At 44.1% G+C, this 12,928-nt stretch overlaps 1 protein-coding gene across 3 annotated transcripts in view; it reads left to right on the forward strand.

Annotated features, from left to right (window-relative positions):
- The window catches only part of LOC114847060 (glucosidase 2 subunit beta-like), a 94,186-nt gene that overhangs the window by 27,857 nt on the left and 53,401 nt on the right, over positions 1-12,928 (forward strand). For all 3 annotated transcript variants that reach the window (XR_008696663.1, XM_029136364.3, XM_055514617.1), the window contains exons 9-10: positions 2,007-2,093; positions 10,295-10,355. Coding sequence is in view for 2 of the 3 variants with exons in the window: in XM_029136364.3 (XP_028992197.1) it covers positions 2,007-2,093; positions 10,295-10,355 (148 nt within the window). In the remaining variant the exon portion in view is untranslated. The remainder of the gene's footprint in view (positions 1-2,006; positions 2,094-10,294; positions 10,356-12,928) is intronic.

The following is a 12,928-nucleotide window of genomic DNA, read 5'->3' on the forward strand; positions in this document are numbered from 1 at the left end:
TTCTTTTATTTTGGTCGATCTCAACCGTCATGGAGCCTGAAAGAAGATCACTGGCGCGTTTTGTCCTCGCTGAACTACATGCTGTACTGCTGTATATACGGCCGTATTCATCGCTGCGCACTGTGACTGAGCAAAGCATTTAAGCCCACAGCGAGTGACAGGGATGCTTGGAAGAGGCTAACTACATACATGTATGTACCTTCTGTATGCACACATGCTGTATGTGCTTTAATACTGTGTGGGAGCAGTAATATTTTCAGCTGTGTGGGTTCTTGATAATAGATGTCTCATCTTTTTGTTTGTGCTGTTTCCACATATTTGCAAGGTGATACATTTCATAACTCCAACTAGAAACTCAATATTATCTTGCCAGGTGGATATAAGTGGTATTTGTAGAGCTGTGCTTCTGGGACTGGCTGGATCTATCAAATAACATAGCATCGTATGTAACCGTGTTATTTGATCTCTCCTCTCTCTCTCTGAGGTAATATCTTTGCATACAGTACAAGCGCTTGGGTTAGTTCGACTAAATCAAGTGCAGTTCGTATTTGTTAGGACTATTGGTACAGTCACATTCCTCAAAAATCACAGTTCAGTTATAGCTGAAACACTGCTTCTATAATTTTGCTGGAATTTTAACTACATTTTTTTCTGTGAAAGTTTTAGAGCTGGTGTAAGATTCTCATCATATCCCACCCCCTGTTCTAAGATCAATGTTGGTGTAGCATTTTTAAATATTTTCATTTATATTCTCTGTAAAATGATATAAAAGGCATCTATGAGTAGCGACGTGTTGGACCCTTTAAATGACTTACACATGAAATGATGATCAGAACCGAGACAGGTACATTTTCCTTCACGCTAATGCACTAATGGATTTATCGACTCATTGTTCCAGCGCTATTGTGACACATCTTGTTCCCTAAAGTTCAAGCTTAATATACTGTACAAAGGGCATGTCACCAATAAAAAAGTGAAAACTGAATGCCTGGCTGAAAACCGTGAACTTCAGCCTCAAACACAACTCCCCTTTAGGATGTTTTGTGTGCATTCGAGACAAAGGCTTTAATTTAGGTCTGAAAAGAACTTTCCACCTCCCACGGCCTCAATGATTCTCAGCACCTGCCTTCCGGTCCGAAAGTCCAGATCTGCGGCCGTGTTTATTAGCTTTGCTTAATTGTGCGTAGTATTTAAAGGTCAGGGCCTGCTGTGATACATTGCTGCCAAAATGGCTTCCAGGGGACACTGCTTCAGATGAATAAACACAGAACGCTGCGCTGTCCTTTACCTCCCAATGCGCAGCAACATCAAATTCAGCTTTTTAGGCTCTGCACGTTGTTCTGTGACTGATGGGCATCCACTGGTACACGCTGCCTCACTGACTTCCATTTCAGCTGGCATAAGGCAGCAGATTAATTCACTTGTCATTTTTTTCCCTTTTTTCCTGCTGCAGCCTATGTTTATTCAAATAGGAGGAAGATGTGTTTGTCTTCCAGGGAATTAAAACATGCAGTATATCTGTGTAACTACAGCTTTCTCAGTGATGAATAGTATTTGACTTCTATAAGCAGTAAACTCGTTCTGTTTGGCTTGTAAAACTGATTTAATGAGAGAGTGACTTGAATAGATGAGCAGATCTGGTGGAGGGGATTATTGAGAGGTGAGCTGAATGGAAGATGGAAGATGTGCAGTTTATTATCAGCTATGTAATGCACTTTTTATAAGCCCATAACCTCTGGGCCAGTTGGTACCTGCAAGAGATGCAGAATTGCAAGATTGTTTGGATCCTGAGGTGTATTTCAGAATTTTCACATTTAAATTCATTTTTTACTGTTAAATTGGGACACAATTTAACAGTAATGACATTAATTTATCCAACTTGCCATGACGGGACGGGGTTACATGACCAAGATATGTTCAGGATCCGGTGCAGTAAAGCATTTATATACTGTATTTAAGTACATTATAAACTCTTTTGACAGCAACCGTTGTTTTGTATCCCACAGGCTTTGTTGGGAGGAGGCCAGCGGATGGATCTCATCAAGTTTCAACACACTCTCTGGGAGGTCCTGACAAAAGGAGATAATGTAAAGGTCAGATCAACCTACACATTAACTGACTACAGGGTTTTTTCATTCACAATTATTATTATCATTATTCCATCAACAAACTCATAAATAACTGATGTTAGTTGTTTTTGTCTGGTTGAGTTGTGTGGCATTGGGGAGGGGGTGGTCGTCCTTCCTGATGACTATCCTTGTGTCTCTTCACTTTTCCCTCTCCTCGGTTGAGGCAGATGTCCTCCCTCCTGGAGCTCGGTTCCACTGTAGATCATGCACATGGCTGGTGTATTTCCAGCCCCCTGGTAGAAAACCCTGTTTTGGGAGTCATCCGTACGGGAAGTTCATCGTCACGCCTCTTGGCTAAGCGCGTATGACTGGGGGCCAACTGTGGTCCTCGACTCTCTCTGCTGATTACCATGATCAGGTGTGTCAGTTAGCTGACACACCTGAGCTAAACACACCTGGTCAAGGTGATCAGTATCAACTGGGACAGGGAGAGTTGGAAAACCAGCAGGACAGTGGCTCTGAAGGACCAGGATTGAGCACCCCTGGCGTATGATGTCATAGGGGTCACAAGACACAACACCCAGCTTGTTGTTGTTTGACTGAAGCTAGCGGCTAACGGTGCACTAACGGCTAATGCCATGGCTGTCAGCCCGCTAACGACCAACACAACACCACACGGGCGGTGGTGAATGGACCTCATGAAGTGTAACACTGTAGGGGACCTGAGCCCTCACAGCACCTTGCAACACTGCCTCTCCCACTAAACCTTTGGGTCTTCACTTTAAAATGTGGGTTGCCTGAGTAGGATTGGTGTTATACGGTAGAAATAAAACTGAACTTACCCATCAGTGTTAAATAGGACACTGTGGGTCACGTGACTGTTTATTTCCTCAGGAATGAGCATTCTCTGTGTCTGGAGAGTCCACCAGCACTGTTCAGACTGAAATGACTCCTTTTTCCCAGCACACGGTTGATACTCGCTTTGGGCAGCAACCTCCAGGAACAATTTAGAAACAATAAGGCAATGACCATAATCACAAAACATAGAGAATTTTTTTCCCTTTAACTAAAATAGCAAATGCACTGTAGCTGTTGGTGGTTTCATGCAGGAGCGTTTCTATTTTTCTTGAGGGGGTTAGGGTTAGTTATTTCCTAAAATAGGTTGTATCTAATATAGCCACAGAACATATTGCCTCATAAATACCTTTCTTGGGCTGGTGCTAATTTCGAGTCCATAAACTGACGCTCTCTTTCTTTCAGAGCACAGCTTTATAAACCATAGGTTTTATATCTGATGGCGAAGGCCTGAAAGAAAATGTCCGCGGCTTCTCTGCGTCTCCTGAACTGAGGACGTGAAGAGTACTAGATAGCATCCTTTCATTTCCGCTCCTCCAGATAAAAAGATGAGAGAAGGAGAGGACGAAAGTGAGGCTTGTCGCTGGGCAGTAGTGATTGAGTCCCTTTGCTAAGCCACAGCGAGAATCTGTTCAAATAACCCACTCTGGCGATAAGAAGGTAGTCATTTCCATAGACAAAAAACATTGGGGTTCAGATTAGATTTCAGCATTCGCCTGGCTTATCTGGGTGTTGCTCCATCATAGAATGTGAATTATAAGGCAAACTCCTGCCCCCATCTCTCCGTGAAAACACTATTGAAATACATATGGGCCTGAAATTGAAGGATTGTGTTTGCGCTATTATTGTAAGTGGCAGCAGCTGCACAGGTCTGAATTTTAAAGGAGGATCACTGGAGTTGGTCCTGCAGTAGGTGTAAAAACCCTTTCCTTTGCAGGTTCTTGAACCTGCTTTCATCACCAGACCAACACACACGAGACGTGTGATGGCAAACAATACAGGCAGGTTCAGAAGATACAGATGCTGATGTTGTGTTTATAGTCAAACCCCAGAGGTAACATTTAAGGATGTGGAGCACACGGGTTCTTTACGTTCCTGGAATGTTGGCTTTTCAAGGACGTCCTTTAAACTGCCGTTGTAGCTGTAAATATTAGCAGTTGGGTACAATAAGCTCTTTCGATGGGTTTGAATAGGAAACAGTCAACGGTTTATGGGTCAAATGTTATTTACTGTACATGTTTAACGTTACTGTTACTACTTTTTCAACCTTTATTGTCTCCCTCTTCATCCGTTGAATGGGTTTATGGTACTTACGCCTGTATTGTGAATAGTCTTGTTTCCGTTTGTTCGCAGCTTTTGATTTCTTTGCGCCCATTAAGGCCTGGTCTCTGTCGCTGTATCTTCAGTATAACTGTTTGTACGGCATTCATCAAAGCCCGTTGGCCACTGGAGAGCATTTGAGTCTCCGCACCTCGTGTTTTGATCCTCTTCAGTACGTGATCAAACATTCCAGCCACACGGCCCGTTCCTTTATACAGTTTGTACGACCATTCCTGCGTTTCCTTGAGATGCCTGAATCCAAACTCTCCATCGAGAAGACGCTGTCTTATGAAACGTGTTACAATGCGAAAAGTCACATCTCCAAAGGGACTTGGTCTAATTGTGTTGAATCCCCGCACCGTAGCTGCGCGGGCTAATAGCATGTTTCCTCTTCGCACTCCTCACCAGCTTATGTCTCTCGCATAATGCACATCTCTGCGAATGGAGGCCATCACCAGCACAATGTCTGTGACAGGGCTTTCTGTTCCAGGAGAAAACACGGCTAATGAGTCACCGCATCGCTCAAACCGTCTTGTTAGGCGCTAATAATTGAGTCTTTCTATAATTTTCGCACTTTAACCTGCCTTTCTTGCCTGGTCAAATGATTCCTCGATTACTGTATGGCTGGTAAACAACGCTTGGAGAGATCAGGCTTTGTGTTGGTAAACACAAATAATTGCTCCTACTTTCCTGTTGGCTGGTATTTTGCAAATGGATGCAGTATGACCGGTTAGAATGGTAATAAATACACGAGAGTTCAGTCTGTAATTCACCCACAGAACCCCGCGCTTGAAGCATTATGGCAGCACACGCTCTGCCTCCACATCAAGCATCAGCAGCAAAAATGAAATTGTCTCTTTTACTTAAAGGCTCTTTAAAAAGCACGCGCTGACGGTGTCAGCGCTGGGAAAGGCGCGCTTTGGATATTCAGACTGAAGAGCAGAATTAGTGCGGTATTTTTAGGGATTTGGGGCTTCTGCTGTGGAGACTGACACACTGTTGCGGGCACATTTGTGTGAACGCTTAATGGACCCCCCGCTGGGGTCCCTGTCGCCCCCCACTTGTAAAGAGGCCTAAGCAGACCTGACAGGGAGCGCTTTCGGGAGACGCTCCGTCCATCTATTGCAGCACATTTTTCCGTGCCCCCTCTCCCCTCTCCTTTGTAAGCAAAGATAACTTTGGTAAATATTTCATGGGGTGTATTTCCTCAGCTCCACCGGGTCGAGTGGGGAGAGTGGCACGCGATGGCGCCTGACAGGCTCTGGCGCTGGCGGCCGCTAGGAGACAGCCTTTCTTTTTTGCTCCGTCGTCCTGACACTCCTACTCCTATTTTCCTTCTGTCACAGGCAGCAGTCACTGCAGCGCAGAGTCTGACTGTTGACCGTTTAGCGGCTTCTTTAAAATTGAGTCCGACTTCAGAACTTCTGCCGATCCATCTGATACTCAGTTAAAATGCCAGCATATGGACGCAAATCTGTTGTTGCACAGACTGCGGCGTTTACGGCACCTAATGCCGTGCAGAAACTTAACAGTGTGTCTTTTGCCAACTTTAATTTTCACATTAGTGGAAGAATGATTATAATATCAAAACGAGGGTGTCAGTTCTGCCGAAGGATCCATATTTGTCGAGGACGAGACAAAGCTTTTTCCATCTGTCTTTACCTTTAAAGCTGACCTCAGCGCTCCTCCTCAATCAGCTGCACATTACTGAATCCCAATGCCTCAACCATGAAATAACACCGCTAAATAATCGCTTTTGTTGTTTCTTTCAGCGCGTCTCAAGCTCCACAGCCAACCTCTCAATATCATATTTTTCATGCAAGCTTCAATGGCTGCCTTTATTGTTATTGGAAGACACACTTCATTTCCCTCCCCAATATTCAATTTCATGGAGGGATGAGAAAAGGCTGCGTTCCCATGCTACTTACAAAGACTTGACAACACTGGAGTATGTTCACTTCCCCGCTGCAGCCGCCCTCTTATTTAATAAACAGTGCGCTTGCTTGACTTACAGTAGGTTTCCCCCCTCCTTTCTCCGTCTGACGAGCAGCTGAACAGTGTCACAGTTAACAGGGGCGGCTTTGTTGCTCTGTTGTGACAGCACTGGTTTGATGTAGAAGTGGTAGTTCTCGGTCGCCACGTTCTCCCCTTCTGCTCTTTCACTTTCTTGTCTCTGCTCTGTCTGGATCTCACCACTGTCACACATTGGGGGAGCCAACTGGCATGACCTGAAAGTGTGACGGCGACGCGCAAGCTGCCATTTTCCTCCTGCCTCCTTCCACTGCGCTTACATACATATGGAGGGGTGCATTCAGTTCTCTAGATTAAACAGCTTTAATTGGCTCTCAGTCTTGCCGGAGCTGGTGTCCCAGGATGCAGCAGAGGGTGCCAGTGATGTGTTAAAACGCGTGTGTCCCTCATTTGCATACGACTGCAGGCCTTCATCAAACTGCACATAAGAACCCCCTCTTAAACCACCCGCTACGGCCTCATTCATGAACATTTATCAAAACCATCCCTTCTCCGACGGCTTCAGCAGCAACTTAAAACCTTTTAAGAGTACTTTTCCTAGCGGAGGTGCTGCATTGGTTGCATTATGTTGTACAGTACAGCAGGCGTCAGCTGACATTGAGAACTGTCATTCATCGCAGGCCGCCTTTTTGACTGTATCGGCATAGTTCGTAGTCTAATCAAAGCTTTGTAGAAGACACTCAGCGGCACTTAGCGCCATTATCTATGTTACAGTCAAACATAATCTCACCTCATGTGTAAAAATAAAACGTGATAACTCCTAACTAATAATAGACAGGAACATCATCTAGTCAAAGAAAGCCTTCTTACGAAGTGCCATTAAAATTAATCAGAAGATTTACTCGTTAAAGCCACTGTGAGTCACTCCCTCACTCGTCTCGCTGTGGGCTGGCGACACAGAAGAGGAAAGTGCCAACAGCCGTGTATGGGATTGGAAAAGGAAAACCACTCAGGGTGTCTTTGTCCTCTGTTTGAACAGTGGCGCAGGGGGGGCTGGTAGAGAGGAGGGGGCCGGGGAATCGGGGGGATAAGACAGAAGAAGTTTCTCACAGCTGTCCAGCCCGAGGCCCACAATATGTGGCAGCCTCCTCGTCAGCGCGTCACCAGCCATCCGTTCTCGCCTGTCATTATTTTACCTCTCGCTGAGCGCACGCACGCACGCACGCACGCACGCGCACACACACGCCTGTGCTGATATTTTTACATTAAAAGTTTGGAGCTTTGTGGTGTAAAAATAGATTAGGGTTAACCTTCTAGTGTGCTTGGTTAATGTACCTTACAAAAAATGTATTAACCCCTAATGACAAAACTGAAAGCAGATACATTATTATTATTATTATTATTATTATTATTATTATTATTATTATTATTATTATTATTATTATTATAGGATTAATTTCTCTATCAGTAAGTCATTTTAGTTCAATTCGATTCAGTTTATTTATATACCAAATTATCTGCAGGCACTTAACAAAGATAACGGATTTTACAGACAGCCTAACAAATTCCATGATAAACAGTGGACAGGAACATTTACCTTTAATGGAATGAACCTCCAGCAGAACCAGGCTTTATCTCATTCTTACTTACACATGTATGTGACATAAGAGCATAGCGATCAGTAGAAGACTTATGGCTGACGGAAATATGAATGTTAATACTGCAACATTCTCACATTTACTTCCAGGATTCCACCTAGTCTCCAAACAGCAGTTTTGAATGCAGATTAGGTCCTTTTATTAGAAACGCTGTCATGTGTTTATCAGTAGTTTTGTGCTCCGGTGTCGCGTGAGTTCAGCTTCGTCAGGATATTGATCAGCTGATTAACCAGGATGCTTAGCTGAGTCATTCTTGGACTAGTCATAATAGATCTTGTCAGAAGGCACCGAAACACAAGCCCCTGTCAACAAAAGGAATGGAGGACTTGCCGTTTAAATGTTGAGCTCCACTGAAGGTCTCGCAGGGTTGGTATCGACCCTCCACTCTGCACTCCTGTCCAAAAGCTAAACTCTGCAGAGGCTTTCACAAATGTCACAGTCAGGTTCAGTTTGCATTAACAACAGTGTCACGAGGCAGAGGAGGCCGTGGGAGCACTGCAAACATTGTGCTGCTGCACATTTATCATTAGTCTGCGGCTTTGCAGAGTTACGGCTTGTATCGTGAACACCGCTCTCTCAACATGAACCCTGGAGCATGTGCGTGCTCAATTGCTTTAGCAGCTTGTTTTTTAAATTAATAGAGGGATTCATAGTCCGTGCATGGCGTGGTGCTGTAGCTTCGCTGCAGTAACAAATCCATCAAAACTTGGGTTTAGGTGAAACTTTGATGATCTGTCCATCACCGGGCTTCAGCCTCGCCAGATGCGACTGACAGGACGCAGCTGCACCTGCAAATGGCTGGATGTTAAAATCAGTCAGCGCGCCGCGCTGAACAGTAAACGAATGATGGAAGACATGGTTTGCACCTGAAATGCACACGCAGATAGACAACGGGCATGTGGCACATCGAATATTAAAAATACTCTGTAAAATATGACTCGCTCGCCAAATGAACATGCTGCTGAGGGGATTCAACGTAACACACACATAGAAGGAGGCGCTGTCTCTCCTACTTGGCTGTCATGAATGTGGGTCTGCCAAAGTGAGCAGCACCAACAAGAACGACAATGCAGCGACGACGACAACAACAACAAAACCGAAGTGTTACATAAGTTTGGATTTGCTGTGATTTGAGCCTTAAGTTGGTGCACAGGCAGCTATTTAAATTGCATCAGTTCCTCTGATGTAAATGTGTATAGCCTTCAACTCCCTTAGAGCTTTTAGTCATTTATTTTGATTACGGCTGTATTTATAAGATAAGTCTCTTAAGTGAGTCGCCTGGGAAGACGGGTTGGTGAAGATGGTAGTGGGGGAACAAAATGAAGTCTGTTTGATGATTATAAATTCAGAAATATCTGCTTGTCAATTAATTAGCCACTTCCTGGGTATGTGTGCCCCTCTTTTCATTTGCTGGGCCCGGCTCTCGGTGGACGAATACCCGCGGCGCACCCATTGTGCGTCTAAGCCGTTACACACATCCCTGGCAGCTGGGGAGCGGAGAATAAAGATCCTTAAAGGCAGAGCATTTTCGAGAGTAGCTCTGTTTTCATGTGCCAGCTGATTTCTGGAGGCAGCGCATGTGGCTGCTTGAAGGCTTTTACTCTGCCGGTGTCTTGTTCTCGCACACAAACAAACTGGAGAATGATGTGCAGATGAAAAGACGGGCAGACAGAGGACTGCGCTTGAAGTGAGGGGTCCGTCATTTCTGCCTTGGATGGACGATATGAAAGCAAACATTCGCAGAGGCTTGCTCACAAAATGCAATATACAAATTTGACAGAAAATGTAGGAGTTTGAACATAGACCTGATTTAAAGGTCTGTTCTGTAGATAGTGGTAACCATAACAACAGATGTCTAACTAAAACAGTGCAGGGCTACCTGAAGCATGATTTGGGTAGTTAGTAGATTTTAAAAATTCATTAATCCAAGTGGGCGAATAGACACCATTGTTTTACACCATTGTACACTAAGGGGGGATCCTGAGTGTGATGAGGGTCTTTTTAAATCACCGTGGCATTTTAAAAAGAACACTAAAGACCTAAAACTGTTTTGGCTCTGCCTGTTTTTCCCCTGTGACCTAAAACAGAACACTAGCATCCAGGCATGTTGTCTTTCATCATTAAACTGTCTTTCAAAGGCTTCTGGGAGCCTCCTAGAGCTCAGAAAGGAACCGTGTAGTTTGCAACATCAAGCGTGCATCGTCTTCTGGGAGGGTGCGTGTTAGAGTGGACTTGAGCTGAAATGGTCTTTTAAATATCATTTTTTTTGTGTCCAACACACATACACACACACACACACACACACACACGTACCTCTGTTGTGGCTTTATGCATGAATGCAGGTGATGCCCAAGGTCTTGCCAGTGTATAGATCTTTGACCTTGTTTTCTCTCCCTCTCTGCTTTCATTATGCGGCTGTAGATCAAAGACACGCCAAGCAGTCCTGTTGGTGAAGATCCTCATTTACAGGCAGCTGACAAAGGTAAGTTAAAACCTTACTACCGTCACTGCTCTACTTAAAACCTACTTAAATACCTGTTTTTCCTGTCTTGTTGTGCGTATGCATATTTGTGTGTGAAGCTTTTTTTCTGGAGTCAAATTTTAATTGAGCTCAAAGGATGTTTATACCCTGAACCCAAGAGCATATACAATAGGTTTATCTCAACATTTTGCCTCATGTCTGTTGCGTTTGATTTCATCACATTAACCACAATGGATTACCTGGAACTTGTGCTGTGTTAAATTTTGTTTAATTAAATTAAAGACCGAAGATGAACACGTTTGTTCATTTTCCAAGCATGAGCTTGACAGAAAGCTCCCCTAAGGGAGTCGCTAGTCCAGTGGTAAGTTACAGTGTGCTGTGGATATGAAACACTGCTCATGGAATTGTTAATAATTCAATGAGGCTCTAAATGGATGTATTTATATACCGGTCTACGCAGCGTGTGCTCACACACACAATCGCATCGTGACAGTGAGCCTGCCACGCAGCTGGCCTCAACCACCGTCAGCAACGTGAAGCTCCGTGTTGTGCTGAAGGTCACTTTGAAAAGTGACGGAAGGAGCTTGAAATCGATCCGCTGACCCTTGGATTGATGGACGGCTGCTCTCCTTGTTGACTCATTGCTGCAGCACCTGAGCTACAGCTGCAAAAGAGTCAGGATAAAATGTGCAATAAAATACTTTATCATTTATTACTGTACCTTTAATTATGTCTGTGAAGGAATAATTTAATTTCACTGCGTATGTGTCACAAATGTTTATCTAAAACAATATATTATTTATTTTGAGTCACTTATCCAAGGCTGGGTTGCAACGATAGCAGGTGTAGTAAGCTCCTCCATCTACTGTAGCTTCTCCTGAGGCGTTCCAGTGCATTCTCAGACAGATATATAATCGTACCTCTGCCTTGTGAGTCAGCCCCAAGGTTTCTGACTAGTTAGACATGCATGATGGATAACCTTCAGTAGAAGGCGTATAAAGGTATGTCCTGACATGATGCCTGTACTCGTGTGAACTCGCTCCTTTCACACTGAAGGAGCAGTGGTTCTACTCCAAACTTCCTCTGCTCTGCATCTCTAAACTTTGTGCCCAGAGCGTGGACCAGCCAATATAAATGGACCTTTGTTGGACCAATCTGGAGAATGGTTTTAAGCCTTCCTCAAACCAAAGCATGTGTTAATTGGATTGACAGACTTTAGTAAAGGCTTGTTTCCTTGTTTCATGGCAACTTTCATTATTCGTGCTTTTGATACTTGATACCAAATGAACAGGAGCCTGGTCCTGATGTTCCCAGTTCATTCTCACTAAGGGTTTGTGTTTGCTAAATGGTGCGACCCCAAAGTCAGTCACTGGCGTGAGTCCTGATGTGTTCTGTCACCACAAACACCTATGCCGCTCTGTGTTCCAACTCGCTGGTTGTTGTGTCAATCAATCAGAGTTGTGGAGTCTCCAGGCTGTGCATTTGTCAAGGCCCCACCTAGAGTTGCAAAATAGGTCTGATGCTCTCAATGGTTGTGTAGCATTTCAGTGCAGACTAAGCCTCTTCCCTAAAGGCAATAACATGTAGCTATAAAATGTCCAGGAACATTGCAGCATTAACACGGTGGATGCACTTCTCTTGTCTGGTGATGACTAACCTGAGTTGTTTAAGCACAGCTACCTTCCTTTCATGTGTGTACATTGTATTTTTATTATGGTGTCATGGTCAGTGACTTAAACTTTACACAACCCCTCAAGTACTTTTTATGGAACTGTGAAAAAGTGGTGATTGGGCTGAGTGATATCAATGTATAGCATTTATCGCAGCCTGTTACTGTCTGCTGCCTCTGGTTGGGGTTAAGCTTTTTTTGTTCCAAATAGACACTAAAAGGAACTAATGTACTTTTTTGATAACAAAACTGAAACCAACTTGTGTACCACAGTGCTGACATACACCCACTAATCTCAGTATGATGTTCCAGCCTGTAGAGCACAGAATTCAGTACAAAACCGTCCTCCTCCGTAACTTTGCTTTATTGACCGAGCTACAGAATATTTCTTTTGCTTAGTTTGAATTTAGAAGCTCCAGGATCCACCAAATGTGGCCTTCAGCTCCTCTGCCCCCTTCTGAGCATCAGTGGTATAATTTCCTTCAACGGTAGAGTCTCTCTATGTCCTTTATAAGGATTTACAGGCCTCAGGGATACCGGCGGTGTGTTTTGGGAGAGACACCATGCATCTAACCGGAGCAGCTGATTCCTACTGAGGCATGCATTAAAGGCCCGTGTGGGATAATTCATTTGCCCTATCTAAAACAATATTTCTACAGTGGAAATGCACCGGCACTGTATTTGAAAGGAAATGCAGCTCTCCGACATATTCTAATGCCTGATAGAATTATGACGGCATACCCAGAGGCTTGGCTATTGCCTGGAAATAACAGATTATCCAATGCAGAGAGAGCTTTGTTTACTATACAGCACCTCTTGCACCTATTCACTTGACCATAGTTTCAAATAAATTGAAGTGAGAATGCACTTAGCGTAGATGTGTGGTTGATGTCGAAGGCTGCTT

The sequence above is a fragment of the Betta splendens genome, chromosome 2 (assembly GCF_900634795.4).
Source record: "Betta splendens chromosome 2, fBetSpl5.4, whole genome shotgun sequence".
Classification (NCBI taxonomy): domain Eukaryota; kingdom Metazoa; phylum Chordata; class Actinopteri; order Anabantiformes; family Osphronemidae; genus Betta; species Betta splendens.